The sequence below is a fragment of the Macadamia integrifolia genome, chromosome 2 (assembly GCF_013358625.1).
Source record: "Macadamia integrifolia cultivar HAES 741 chromosome 2, SCU_Mint_v3, whole genome shotgun sequence".
Taxonomy (NCBI): domain Eukaryota; kingdom Viridiplantae; phylum Streptophyta; class Magnoliopsida; order Proteales; family Proteaceae; genus Macadamia; species Macadamia integrifolia.
This window is the reverse complement of record NC_056558.1, coordinates 28,952,084-28,966,542: the sequence shown is the minus strand read 5'-3', so window position 1 is coordinate 28,966,542 and position 14,459 is coordinate 28,952,084. Positions and strand designations below refer to the sequence as shown.

General features: G+C 39.0%; 1 protein-coding gene across 3 annotated transcripts; it reads left to right on the top strand.

Annotated features, from left to right (window-relative positions):
• Window positions 1–1,116: 1,116 nt before the first annotated feature.
• On the top strand, window positions 1,117–13,865 carry LOC122058044 (adenine phosphoribosyltransferase 5-like; the record flags this gene model as incomplete). 3 transcript variants are annotated; one of them, XM_042620460.1, is given in 6 exon segments in its annotated part: window positions 1,117–1,188; window positions 3,191–3,248; window positions 3,367–3,477; window positions 6,688–6,780; window positions 13,523–13,672; window positions 13,807–13,865. In XM_042620460.1, coding segments are annotated over 4 exon segments (408 nt in total), but the record flags the coding sequence as incomplete, so codon positions are not given.
• Window positions 13,866–14,459: the final 594 nt, after the last annotated feature.

The window sequence follows — 14,459 nt, the reverse complement described above, 5'->3', positions numbered from 1 at the left end:
AATGGGTATAATGAGGTCGATGATGATTTAGGAGATTCAGATTCTCTCCAGTCGGAGTGTGCTTAGGTGTCTAACGTGCATTCGATAACTAAGAGTATTTATGTATATACCTTAGCATGGCTTACATCCTAAGAGGTTTTCAATCGATGGATGTACGTCGGACTCTCTTCCATGCATGAGGGAATATATTTCTTGAATTAGAAGCCAAATCTCAATCACTCATCAGAGAAAGCGAGGAAAGACGAACGACACACCAGCTCAATCCTTCATTGGGCTTGTAAACGGCTGTTGGATGGGAAGACAGGTGCAAGATATGCCAATCCTAAAATCATTATAGTTAGAGGTGTCAATTTCAGGCCCGACCCGATTATCCCGACTGAGCTCGACCATTTAAAGCCAAGTCCGGCCCAGCTTGTTTATTAAATGGGCATTCTCGGTGTAGGAGTGTGAACTGAAGAGCACCAGACTGAGTCAACTGATTATAGGCCCGATCGAGCCCGATTTGATTACCACTACCAATTGTAGGCCTTTGATACTTTTAAAATATTGCAGATATGTTTTCCAATAGGTTTTGAAAGGGTTCTTTGACTAAGGACATGATATAATGTCCAAATGGAAGTTCTCTTATCGTGGTTGAAGCTTTTTTTGGCTTCTTAATTTATATTTGTGATGAAAAAGGAACATGTGGGTGAGAATTGAGAAGGGGTGGGAAGATCTATATAGGTCTCGGTCAAGTCTATTTAGAGTTAAACCCATCTAAGGCCCAATTAAAGTTTGTTTATGGCAACTCGATTATAGCCCGAGACTGAACAATCCGATTATAAACCGTACTATGCCTATCAAAGCTAACCCCATTTAGCTAGGGCATTTACGGTGCAAAGCTTAAACGTGATCAAACCCAATTAGGCCTGACCAAGTTCAACCGGTTGACACCCCTAATTATAGTAGTATCTTGAAAACAAAATCAAGAGATGTAGCAGATACTAGTGTAGGTGGGATCCTAATTTAGGATCATTGGATTAGAATCACCCAGACTAGCCCTTGCCTAGACTACCGTATTGCTAAAATTTAAATCTCCTGCTCCAAAATTTGGCTGGGAGGTTTCGTCCCAATGATTCATGAGCATCTCATGAGTCGTCTGAATCCTCTCCAATCCTTTAGCCCATTCAAATCTAATGGTTGCAAGAGCTTGAGATGCGTGTAGGCTCCTAACCATATTTGTTAGATGCGCGTTGAGAGGATTGTTGATCTCAAAGGAAGAGACTTTCTCACATCATGTCTTCGAGTTTTTCATCTCCTTGTACCAATTGTTCTTCATCTTTACCTCAACGTACTAAGGGTGTCAATTGGTTTGGTTTATATTCGATTCCAAATGATAATAGGGCGGACCATAACCGATCCAAGAATTGACTCGGTTCCGTATTTAGATACTCAAACTGATTCAATTCGGCTCAGTTTGGTTTCGGTTCCAATTAAGTTATGATATGTAGTTTTAATTCGACTTTATACTTCAGTTTTAATTCGGTAATGAAAACAGTCTCACTTTTGAAACATGATTGTGATTGACCAAAAGCCATAATGAGCTATAGTTATGGGTCTTATGGCCATTGCTAACTCTAAAATTATCTTAGCTTGTAAATATGTGATGATAAATTACAAAAAACACTTATCACATACAAAAAAAAAAAAAGAGCTTACAAAAAACACTCTGGAATGATAAGAGCAATTTAGTTTGGTTTCGGTTCGAATCAACGGTTATGACACTCTAGATTAAAATCGAATCAAACCAAATAACATACTCACATATTCAAATCAAATTTCAACTAAATAAATTCGATTCGATTTTGATATTCGATTTGAAATTGACACCTTTACTGCGTACTTCGTCAGCCCAAAAAATAACTCTTTTGGTGCAGGGGTTTTTGATCTTCGGGCATGCAATTGATCTCAGACTGAGGAAGTTAGCCAGAGGGATCCCAAATAATGTACCCCTTCCAGTTATACACCACGTATGCAACCCTTCCCTTAGACCACATCATCATAGCTAGGGGTGTCAATTTGTGGCCCGAACCGGGTAAACCGACCGGGACCGACCGTTTAAAGACCGGCCCGGCTCGGACCATTTATTAAACGTGTCGGGCTTGAGCCCGGCCCGTTTATAAATGGTCGGTCTCGGTTTTGCTACTTGAACCGTCGGGCGCCCGACCGAGACCGACCGAATAACGCCCGACCGAGACTGGCCTATTGTGCACCGACTTGGCCCGACCCTTTAATGATTGTAGAATACCTATTTTATCCCCCAAATTAAAGAATACAAACTAAAAAGTAAAGACATGTTCACATTTTAAATAATGATTATATTTTGTATCATTTATTGATTTATTGTCATTTTTTTGGGCTTGCATAAGTGGGCCGGAATATAATAGCACATTTTAAAGAGGGCCCGTTTAAAAACCGGTTAAAGCCCGTTTAACATTAAACATGTCCGTAGCCCGGTTAAGGCTCGACTAAAGCCCGATTAAGGTGGACCGATTATAACCCGAGACCGACCGACCGAATATAAAGTGTACCATGCCCTCAATAACTAAGCCCGATTAGTTAAATGGGCGGACACGGTGTAGCCTTTGAAAGTCTTCAAGCCCGATTAAGCCCGACCGAAACCGAACCGGCCCGACCGGTTGACACCCCTAATCATAGCTTCAGCACAGGACGACCGTGCATGACCCCACAAGCACCGGGATCTTCTGCCAGACTGTCTTTTTTATTCTTGGCCTCGTGTTTCTCAAAGAGAGCGCGAACACATAGTAGGATCTAATACATCACTATCCCTTGTTACACATCAACGTAAAACCGTTGTTTCAATGGTTAGGATCTTACATATATTCCATTAACTCATTAAGTAAGAGGCACCTAGTGTAAATGGCAACATGGAATATTTATCCTTCTAGAAAATGAAAATAATAAAAATAGATAGAGTGAAAAGGATGGCTTATAAGCACTGAGCAGTGAGCACGGGAGATCTTCTGGATTAGCCATTAGTGCCTCTTGTCTTTGCCCAACAGATTTTTTATTTTAAAAACACTTGCTGAAATAGGGTTCTGTTTTGGACTTTGGAGGGAAAACTTGCAGGGAAGAAAATTCTAGAGAGAGAGAGGAAATGTTTGCAAGAGAGAACGGGTTGAATGGAGACCCAAGGCTGGAAGCCATATCTGAAGCGATTAGAGTTGTTCCACACTTCCCAAAACCAGGTTTTTGATTTGGTTCTTTATTGTTTGTTGTTGTTGTTGTCTATTTTCTCTCTGTTTTGTTCTCTTCTCTTTGAAGTTCCATCGAAGAGCTTAGCTTCCCTTGTTAGTGTTGTTCTAGGAATAATGTTCCAGGACATCACGACGCTTCTACTTGATCATAAGGCTTTCAAAGACACTGTTGACATATTTGTTGATCGTTACAGAGACATGGACATCTCCGTTGTGGCTGGTAATTCTCTCTCTTTCTCTGTCTCTCTCTCTCTCTCTCTCTCTCTCTCTGTCTCTCTCTCTGTAGTTCTGGCAGGAATATTTTGCTGATATAGTGTTGGGCTTCTTGAGTATTAGAAGTTTTAAGAGCTTACACGGGAAAGAAATTAGTTCGTTTTTTTTTTCAGTACCAGAGACTAACAAAATCCCCTTCCACCCTATACTAGTCTCTCTCCTTTACCAACCAAAGCCCTAACCAGTTTGAGTATTTGTCCCTCCTCCTCTCCCTTTAGGGTCCTTGCTGACGATTACTGAAAAATTACCAGTTTACGGAAAAATAAATGAGTTTTGGAGTGGTTGAATTGCTGACGGCCTTAACATTTCCCAGAGAGGAAGGAACTATCTAAGGTTTAGCAGTTCCTTGGTCGGAAAAAAAATGTAAAAGAAATACATAGATGAGATCATGATGGTAGTGGGTACTATTTTGGGAATTTTAGTAATACGCATCTTTATTTCGGGTAATTTGGTAAACCGAGATCCATATATGGGGTAATCTGATAATTTTTCTTTTCCTTGATGCATTGGATGAGTCTCTAATACCAGGAAGGATGGGTGGATGGGAGGGAGTGAGGGACTAGGTAGATTTTAGGATATAATCATGGAAAAAGAAAGAATTTGCACGCTAATCGGTGGTGGGGTACTTTGACCCGATCCGGTATCAGCATAAGCGTGCTTGTTTCCTCCCAATTTGAATCTGGACTAGCAATCGCAGACCCATGCCAACGGGAAATGCTTGTCCAAGATTTGTTCAGGCTAGTTAATTTAAACCAATTCTTAATTGTTTTAGAGGAGGTTGGTCTCAGGCAGAGCAGTTCCCATTAAATTGGTTCTCAACCTTGCCCAGATCTGGCAACTTCCCACCTTTGCAGTAAAAGATATTATTTTGAACACATATATGTTTTCTTAAGTGTGGATGCAAAATTTTGACTGGTCAACAGATTCTCCAGTTTGTAGGTTTGACTCTGACCTACGAGCTTGGAACATTGACCTTTTCATTTTGGTGTGAGATCGTTTAGCACTTGTCCTAGTGTGTTGTTTTGTCATCTAGACCCTTCGATTGCCAATCACCAAGCCAGATTAAAAAAAAAAAAAAAAATAGAGAACCAATTGTGCTTCAACATATCATTGGGACAACATCTGTCTTTTCTTGTTCTTTTATTTATTTATTTATTTATTTTTAATTTTTAATTTTTTATTATAAGCCCCTATACCCTGAGATTGCCAATCACCTAGCCAGATTAAAAAAAATGGAGAGAGAGAGAGAGAACCAATTGTGCTCCAACATATATATATATTTTTTATTATTTTATTATTTTATTATTTTATTATTTTTTATTCTAAGCCCGTAGAGATCATTTTGAAGACTTGGGCTCAGAGCAAGAGAGGTCACACCTCTCTTTTTTGTATGCATGATATATTTCTGTTTTGATCTTTACAACAGCCACCTTCCCCCTACGGCACTACCTCTCCACAACACCCTGAAAAAAAAAAAAAAAAAATAGTCAGTAAGTTTCTCTTGTGCTTCATTTCGATTGATTGTTGATTCTACACCTGCTGAATCATCTAACTCTTGTGTTCTTGATGATTGGCTTTTGGGTCTTTCCAATTCTAACAGTATTTAGTTTGCCTTTCACCTTACTTCTTTTGTTTCTTTACTGTTTTTAATCTTATTTTTGTCATGATATAATTTTTGAGGTTTGTTTGGTGGAACCTAAAATCAATCACACAAAGTAGGTCAATGCCCATTGGCTTGAACATTTGTAAGGGATGCTCTGATTCTTGTGTCTCTTGCTGCTTAATAAATTTGTGATACTACTCGCTTTTTCTTGTTAAGTGTGCTCACCGGAAGCGTTTTGGAGAGTGGTGTCCAACTATTCAATGCAAGATTGACCGCAACTAAGAGCATATGCTGTTTTATATATGAATCTATTCTTTTGGTTTTATGCAATTTATATGGATCCACAATCCTTGGTCCTTTCCTCCTCTGAAAGGGGTTGGATGCAGGTCTAATCCTGACTAATGAACTAATTCGTGATGATCTGGGTTGGACATCTGCATAATACCCTTTCCATCTCTGACTTCTACCCTAGTGGTCAATGTAATAAAATTCCTCCTTTAGACAAACAACTGAAGTTTTAACTGCTCTTTTTCTTTTTTACTTTGTTTTTTGGAAAATAACTTTATTAAATTTTGTTGCTTTGTATCTTTTTTCCCAAGTAAATATGGTGAGGAAAGAATCATCATCGTGCCACTATTGGAAAAGGTTTTGATGCATGGTAAACACTTGGAAATCTCTTGGGCAGCCATTCCAGCTGGCCTGACAAAGTTATCCAACTCATTTTATGTTCTTCAGGATGGGCCATGAAAAATCTTCAGATATTTGTGTTCTGCTATTTTTAAGTCATTTACCCCAAATTAAAAGCCGATTTTTTTTTCTTTATTTATTTATATTTTATATAGGGTTTTTTTTATAGGAATATGGATTAATCATGTAACCTGCTTGACTTTCTGATTTCTGTGTTAATGCATTGTCGAGATAGTTGGTAGTAACTACTGAGCTAGTTCCCATGGACTTTTTTGAAGAGATGAATTGCTCATTTTGCTCACATGTCCAGTTCAGAACTTTGCTGATGTGGCACTTTATAATTTTATATTTCATAAAAATTTGTTCATTTTTTTACTTGCATGACAGTATATTACCAAATACCATCAACTATAAATTTTGAGTGGTATCTTCTGCACGCAAAGTTGCCCTTGTTTGTAGTTATATGAAAATTTTTATGATACGTTATTGCTTGATCAAGTTTAATACTTATAATAGCATTGGGAGCAATTATGGTATTTTATTCTCCGTTATTGCAATGTATAACCAAGTGCCCAAAGCCTGTGAACCATGATGCCCTGAATATGTTCCTATCTACCGAAATAAATGGAACTAGGATTCTGACCTATGTGTATCTTAAACATGCATTCAGAAGACTTCTTAGTTTTGCATGAAATCTAGCTTGAGGCTAACACTGAATGATTTGGAAAAGGCTTGGGTGATGATGCATGGTGATTTGGTTAAGAACAGTCTAACAACAGTTCTGATGGTGATCATCTTGGTTGTATCTCTATTTCTCAATTTTCTCTGTTTTATTTGACCATTTACAATGCCCTATTTAAATTCTAGGAGTTGAAGCTAGAGGTTTCATGTTTGGCCCTTCAATTGCCTTGGCTATTGGTGCGAAGTTTGTTCCCCTACATAAACCTAAAAAATTGCCAGGTATGTGTATTTTGAGAAATTTTTATTTAGAAGTTAGGAATTCTGTAGCTTTTCAGTTTGATTGATATTTTCCTCATCCAATTTTGTGAAGTGAATTCTTAATGTCTTTTTTTTTTTTTAAAAAAAAAATGTATAGTTGGATTAGGAAAGGAAAATAATTTTGTACTAACTATTAGTTTGTTAATCGCTTTAAAAAAAATAGAAAAAAAATCTGAAATTTCTTGGTTTCTTTTAATGTGATTTGATATTCTTATACAATGCCCACTCTTGTGGTAAACATGAAGCGACAAATATATCCTTACTAGATAGATGTTAATAACTTGTGCGACAAATTAGACAATTCTTCATCTTGTAAAATAAATTGTGGGTGCGAGAACGCTACCCTGCTGGCGAAGGTATATACCATCGCACAGGGGCAGCAGTCTTTCCGCTGCTGTGTCTCTGCGTGTACCTGTGCCAGCCGGTAGCATTCTTTCTTCCATAAATTATATATTTAATGTGGGGTTATAAAGGTCAAAATATAGAACAAAAATGGGAAAAGTGAGATTGTAGAAACAAATGAGGGAAGAAATGAGAGATTAGACATTATGGAAATTTATAACATCTGGAGGCAAGATCGTTAGATTTTGGGTATAGGGGCCTTGATGCCAAGGCATCACCCCTCCCCCCCACCCACCCACCCACCCACCCACCAACCAAAAATAAATAAATAAAAGAAATTCATCCTCAACTGCAAATACAATTTTGGCACCTACAAGAATGAGGTATTCATCATGGCTGCAATGCTTTAATCAATGAACAACCATAAACCAGTCCAACAGTTGTACAGGAGGTCAGACTAGAAGAAAAACCAAACAAGGCTAATGCAAGCTATTGATCTCAAATCTCAATAGTTAGGGAGGGCTTCTTAGATCAGATCAATAGATAACCAACTAGAGCCTAACAAGGACTGATAAGTCTGATATAAGTCTCACACAACCCAACATACATGAATTATATCATAGAGAAACACAAGAATCAGAATAGATACCTCAGGGGTACGACACAAGAACTCGTCAGCTTCATGGCTAAATATAACTTGGGGTGCGAGTTAAACAAGATCAATCGGTCGCTTTGGCTGAATTCCAAGCAATATCTCAAAGGGGGTACGACCTGTGTCTAGTTCATTGAACTGTTGTAAGAAAATTCAGCAAAGTCAAGGATGGAAAGCCACGTCTTCTCATAATCTCGAACCAAACATCACAACAAATTTCCCAAGCTTCGATTCACTACCTCCATCTGTCTGTCAGTTTGTTGGTGAAATGCGGTTGAAAGCATCAACTTTGTATTTGTTCTCAGCCACAATGTCTTTCAAAAGTATCTCATAAACTTGACATCACGATCGGAGACAATACTAGTAGGCAGCTCATGTAGTCGCACTACTTCCTTAAATAATAACTTTGCAACCTGATATGCATCAAAAGTCTTAAGACATGGTATAAAGTGGGCCATCTTAGAGAAGTGATCCACTGCCACCATAATGGAATCATACCGCTCTCTTCTAGGGGGTAGTCCAAGCGGAAATTCATGGTACATTAAGCCATGGTGCGTGAGAAATAGGTAGTGCAGGGTATAAAACTGTATTTTGTTTCTCCCCCTTTGCTAATTGACATATACGACACCTCTTGAGCACATGATCGACATCCTTCTTAATGCGTGGCCAATAGTACCTATCTTTCATCTGTGCAAGAGTCTTATCATTCCCAAAATGTCCTCCCAAACCTCCTTCATGTAACTCCCATATAATGTGATGGCGAAGAGAAGAATTTGGAATGCATAGCTGTGTGCCAAAGAACAAATACCCGTCATGAATCGAGTATTTTAGGTGCTGTCCACCCTGCTGTAACTCTGTAAAAGCAATGCTGAAATCGGGATCAGACGCGTACTCTCCTTGAATCTGATTTATGTTAATAACACGTGCTGAAAATGTATTTAGAGTGAGCACTTTTCGGCTAAGTGCATCAACCATTGTCTTCTCCTTTCTTGCCTTGTACTTCATGACGATCATGAACTCTTGCAAGTAAGCTACCCACTTGGTGTGCTGGTTACTAATCGAATTTTGTGACTAAAGATGCTTCAAAGCCTCATGATCAGTGTACAAGATAAATTCCTTACTGATGAGGTAATGTTTCTAATGGTGTAGCACTTGGATGACTGCATAAAACTCAAAATCATATGTCGAATAGCGCTTCTTGGCTTCATTAAGTTTCTCGCTGTAAAAAGCGATTGGCTGCCATCTTTGCATCAACACTCCTCCCAGACCAACATGCGAAGCATCTGTAGCTACGTAAAAAACTCGGTCAAAGTCTAGTAGGTGTAGTATCGGTGCCTCTGTCATCTTCTTGATAAGAAGAAAAGCCTTGGTTGCCGCAGGTGTCTATTCGGAATTTCCTTTACTTGCCTTTATGTATTCAATAATGGGTGCTATAACTGCATTGAAGTTTTGAATAAATCTCTTGTAGAAGGATGCCAAAGCATGGAAGCTATGAACTTCTGTAAGTTTCTTCAGTATAGGCCAATCGATGATGCTCTTAATCTTCTCCGGATCAGCTTCAACACCGATGAGACAATAAATCCAAGGAATATAACCTTGGGCAACATGAATGAATACTTTTTGAGGTTTATGTAAAGCTTCTCTGAGCGAAGTACTCTCAAGGCTTGTCTCAAGTGGTCAATATGGTCTTCTTGGTTTTTACTGTGAATCAAAATATCGTCTAAGTGAACAACTAAGAAACGGCCAATAAAAGGATGAAGTACCAAGTCATAACATGCATGAAAGTGCTAGCCTGCTAGGTGCATTCGTCGGATCGAAAGGCATGACTTTCCACTTGTACAACCATCCTTGTTCTTGAAGGCGTTCTTTCATTCATCTTTGGTTCGAATACGAGTTTGATGGTAGCCGTTCCTAAGGTCCAATTTGGAGAAGACCTTAGATCCGGACAACATATCCAACATATTATCAAGTTGTGGAATAAGAAACCACACACATATACCAAATACCACCCTTCTTCGGTATAAGTAGTGCTAGTACTGCAGAAGGACTCAATCTCTCTTTAATGATTCCTTTTATAATAGTTCATCCACTTGCCGTTTCAGCTCGGCATACTCTGTATGACTAAGTCTGTTGGCTGGAAGATTCGGTAAAACCGAATCGGGTACCAAATCAATTGTGTGCTGTATATCATGCATGGGAGGCAACTCATCCGGAAGCTCATCAGAAATCAAATAAAAAAAAAAAAATCAGATAATAGCTCCTTAATAGGCTTACTATGGGTTCCCTCGGGTTGGGGAGTGACTTCCGAGTAACCAGAGCCGTGATCATTCCTATTTCCTGACTTGTATGTATGAAGTGCTTGTGGGGGGTCGCCTACTACCCCTTTATAGGCATAGCAACCACTTTCTTCTCAGTCTCAGTGCCCTTTGATTTGTTCTTAGAGCCCTTTGTCTTTGCATTTCAGCGGGTACATTCACCGGATGGAAAATAGTAGAAACACCTTGCCATTTAAATGAACACAAATTCTTCTTTCGTCCAACCACAACATCATTGTCATACATCCACAGTCGGCCAAATAACACATCTGTGAGACTCATTGGAATCACACCACACTATACGTTCTCCTCATACCAATGAAACTTCAAAGGAATAGAGCACCGTTTGTTTACCTCTAAGGTGTGTTCGTTTAGCAAGGATACCTTATAAGGTTGAGGATGTCGCTTAGGCTTTAAGTTGGTTTTCTTCACAAATGCCTCCAAAGTGGCATTGACACAACTACCGTTGTAAACTATCACTTGGCAAGTGTGGTCTCCGGATTTCATACGGCTGTAAAAGATACAGTTACGTAGCCACCAAAATGTGAGTAACAATGTGAATACCATAAGTTCCATCATCATTAGCATCATCTGGGCCATAGTCATCCCCACAAACTCATCAAAGGGGTAGGGAAAGAGATCAGGATCAATCTCTCTAGTGGGTTCTTCAAGTTCAGCAACGGCATTAACCTTCTGTCGATATAGACAAGCCTTAACAAAGTGTCCAACCTTTTGGAAATGGAATCATTGAACCTTGTTGCCTGTCATAGGTGCCTTCCCTTTATGGTCAACTCGTTGGGGAACTATGGCTCGTGGAGGGGCTGAATTGTTAGGTTTAGTAGTTGGAATATTTTTCTTAACCTCCCCAACATGATAATCAATCCTTCTCCTTGTCGGTCCTATTAATTCCTCTACCTGAAGAGCCTTGTCAAAGCAATCTCTTACTGTGTACACATCAACAACATCAATTCCCCTATTAATTTTAGCCCGCAATCCAGTTGAAATCGAGATAGTAATTGCCTTTCGTTCTCCTTAATGCTGGTACGAGAATTAAGAGCATCAAATCTATTCATGTACTCTGCTAATGTCATATTTCCTTGACAAAGAGAGTTCAGCTGATCCTATATATGGACTTTGAAGTTAAGTGGCAAGTACTTGTCAGAAAATTCTTGTGTCATATCTTCCCATGTAGTAGGTTCTTAACCACGTTCTTCAAGTTCTCACTTATGGGTTCTCTACCAATCACGAGCAACCTCAATTAGCTTAGCACCAGCTAATTTTATTTTGCATTCCTCAGATAGGTCATAATAGTTAAAGTAATTGTCCAGTGCTACCAACCAATTATAAAACACTTGGGGGTCATGCCTACCATCGTACTCCTTGAGTTTAAGCTTGACCTTGTGTGAGTCTATTGAGTGCCTATTGTATGTGGGAAGATCATTGTCAAAGTAACTTCTCATATGCTCTTCAAAAGTTGGTGGTACTACAGGAATCTTTTTTGGTCCTCTCAGATGAGGACTAGGTCTCTAGAAAGCAACAGGGGCAGCAGAGTACATTGGAGCATCATGCTCAGATGGCACATGAGTACCATGAGTAGGCTGTTGGTGTTGAGTTTCCACGGCCAGCAGCCTGTTTTCAAAAGCCTTCTGTCCTGTTGTCAACTTCTATAACATCTCCATCGTTGCAGCCAGCAATTCAGCAGGAGTGGTTGGAACTCTAGGTAGGTTGTCCTCTGCCATGCTTTGATACCACTTAATGTAGAACTAAGTTGACAAGTCAAACCAAGCACTCAAACTGTAGGATGCTTTAAACAAAGAACAACCATAAACCAGTCCAACAGTTCTACAGGAGATCAGTCTAGAAGAAAAACCAAACAAGGCAAAAGCATGCTATCGATCTCAAATCTCAATAGTTAGGGCTTCTTAGATAAGATCAGTACGTAACCAAATAGAGCCTAACAAAGACTGATATAAGTCTCACACAACCCAACAGACATGAATTCTATCATAGAGAAACACAGGAATCAGAATAGATCAAGAAGCTTCTATCAATTTCAGGTATTGGCTGAGAAAACCACTAAAGATAAAATCTGGGTGATTTTGTCTAACTCCAGACCAGATGGTCCAACAGGACTGGGACCCTGGTCTAGTCTTCCCCTGTATGGGAGGCTTCTTCAATCCAAAAGGCAGCCAAAACTGATGGCTGGTTAGGTTTGGGAAAGTTCTGAAAATTGCTCAGAAAATCTGCAATTTTTCTGGACAGAACTGAGAGGAAAGCTGAGTTTAATACTTGTAAGAACTTGAACAGATCAGTAGCACTTTGTGTAGTTGACAGAAGAAGAAGCTAAGCTAAGGAAGGGGACCTCTCGGGCTTCACACCACAGAGAGTCACCAGATCATACACCAATCTATGTACTTTGATCAAACACAAAGCAAGTTCTCAGCAAGAGAAGAAGTAGCAGCAGCAGCAAGGTAGTTATGTATAAATTGTGGGAGGCTAGAGGCCCTCGTATGCTTTATTTATAAATGTGATGAGGGAGGAATACAAAATAGAAGGTTCCATAAAGGAAACCTTAATTGGACTCCTAATACAATAGTTACTAAAATCTGAAAATAGAAACTACTGAAAGAGGAAACTAAGGATTTTAAGAACGACTATTACGCTTAAATTAAACCAACAAACTGAACCAAATCAGCTAGTAGACCAAACCAAAATAAAACCCCATCAAGTTAAAATCATTAACCTGGCCGACAGCCCTCTTCTGTCTCCTTGTGTATGTCTCCATTGCTGCATCACTAATTATCCTTGGTTGACCATGCCTTATTTAGCAAGCTCATCAACTAGATCGTTGTGACATTTTTTGAAGAGGCAAGTGAATGACATGCTTAAGCAAATGGGCTCATGGCCAATCCCTCCTCATGCCAGTGTGGAGATTTGCTCCTGTTGGATCCCTTTTGCTTTCCATGTCTCCTATTTATATTATAGCACTGGAAATATTTTTTCGATTGGTACACTGAACCTCTTGTTTGGATGACCCATAATTTTTAACTAATTAAATGGTTTGGACAACCCATAATTTGGACAAAAGTGGTACCCCTAGCTGGGCTAGAACACTGTCATTCTCACAAAAATACCCTGACTGAGTGCTTTTTACAACTGTTAAAAATGGGGTGGTTTTACTTCATAGGAGGAGCTACTTCTGTTATCAAGAGTATGCTATGGCCCAAATTGTGTTGGCTACTGAAATTCTAGTAATGGTTATGCTTCAAAATTTGCTTCTGATAAAATTTTATGAGCCCAGTAGTCGCAATAAGTCCCTCCCCCCCCTTTTGTTGGATTGAAGTTTTACTCTCGTCATTCCCCTGTTTCAACCTTAAAAAATTTGAATTTGTAGGTGAAGTAATATCAGAAAATTATGTGTTGGAATACGGAACCGATTGTTTAGAGATGCATGTTGGGGCTGTTCAGCCTGGGGAGCGTGCATTAATCATTGATGATTTGGTAGCTACTGGTGGGACCCTTTGTGCAGCAATTAGACTTCTAGGTAAGATACTGGAGATAGTTTTTTGAAGATTCCATACTTCTGCATCTTGTGCTGTTCTCTTCCTGGACTGATTAGTCATTGCTGCAGCCCTATCTCTAATATATTACATCTGCTTTCTGTTGTTTATTTAATAGAACGCGTTGGGGCTGATGTAGTTGAGTGTGCATGTGTTATTGGGTTGCCTGAGATCAAGGTAATTCTTAGATTGTAAACTCTGAATTTCTCTCTCATCTCTTAAACCTGGTTCAACAGCCTTGTATTACAACTCTGAATTTTCAATTTTTATTCAAAGCATTGCGCCAAGTAACTAGAAGAAATCATTTTATATCTTGTACCTTGTGTATATTCTTGTTATCTTATAAGCACCTCTATTTGGAAAACTTTTCACAAATTTGGAATTTCTCATCCCACTACGTACCTTTTACTGCTACAGCGAAAAGGCTAATGGAATACCCCTGTTCTCCAACAGCTTACTATTGTCAGTTTGTGAATCTAGACAGTTTTATTTGGTTTATATGGTGAGCAAAAGGTTCATTTCTTCTATTATTCGAACAATATAAATATTAAATACTGTTAGTCTGATGCGCCGTGCAATTTAGATTAAGTGTTCTTAATGGATTTCCCATTAGTGTGTAATATGAAATAATGTAGCTGGTTCTGTAGAGGATTGTCAAATTTTTATTTTCATTTATTTATTTCTTTTGGGTGAAAGGAGAATATATTAAAGCAAGAGAGCAGAGTACAACTTCAAAGCTAAAAGGGCAAGCCTAAAGAGGGGGGGGGGGGG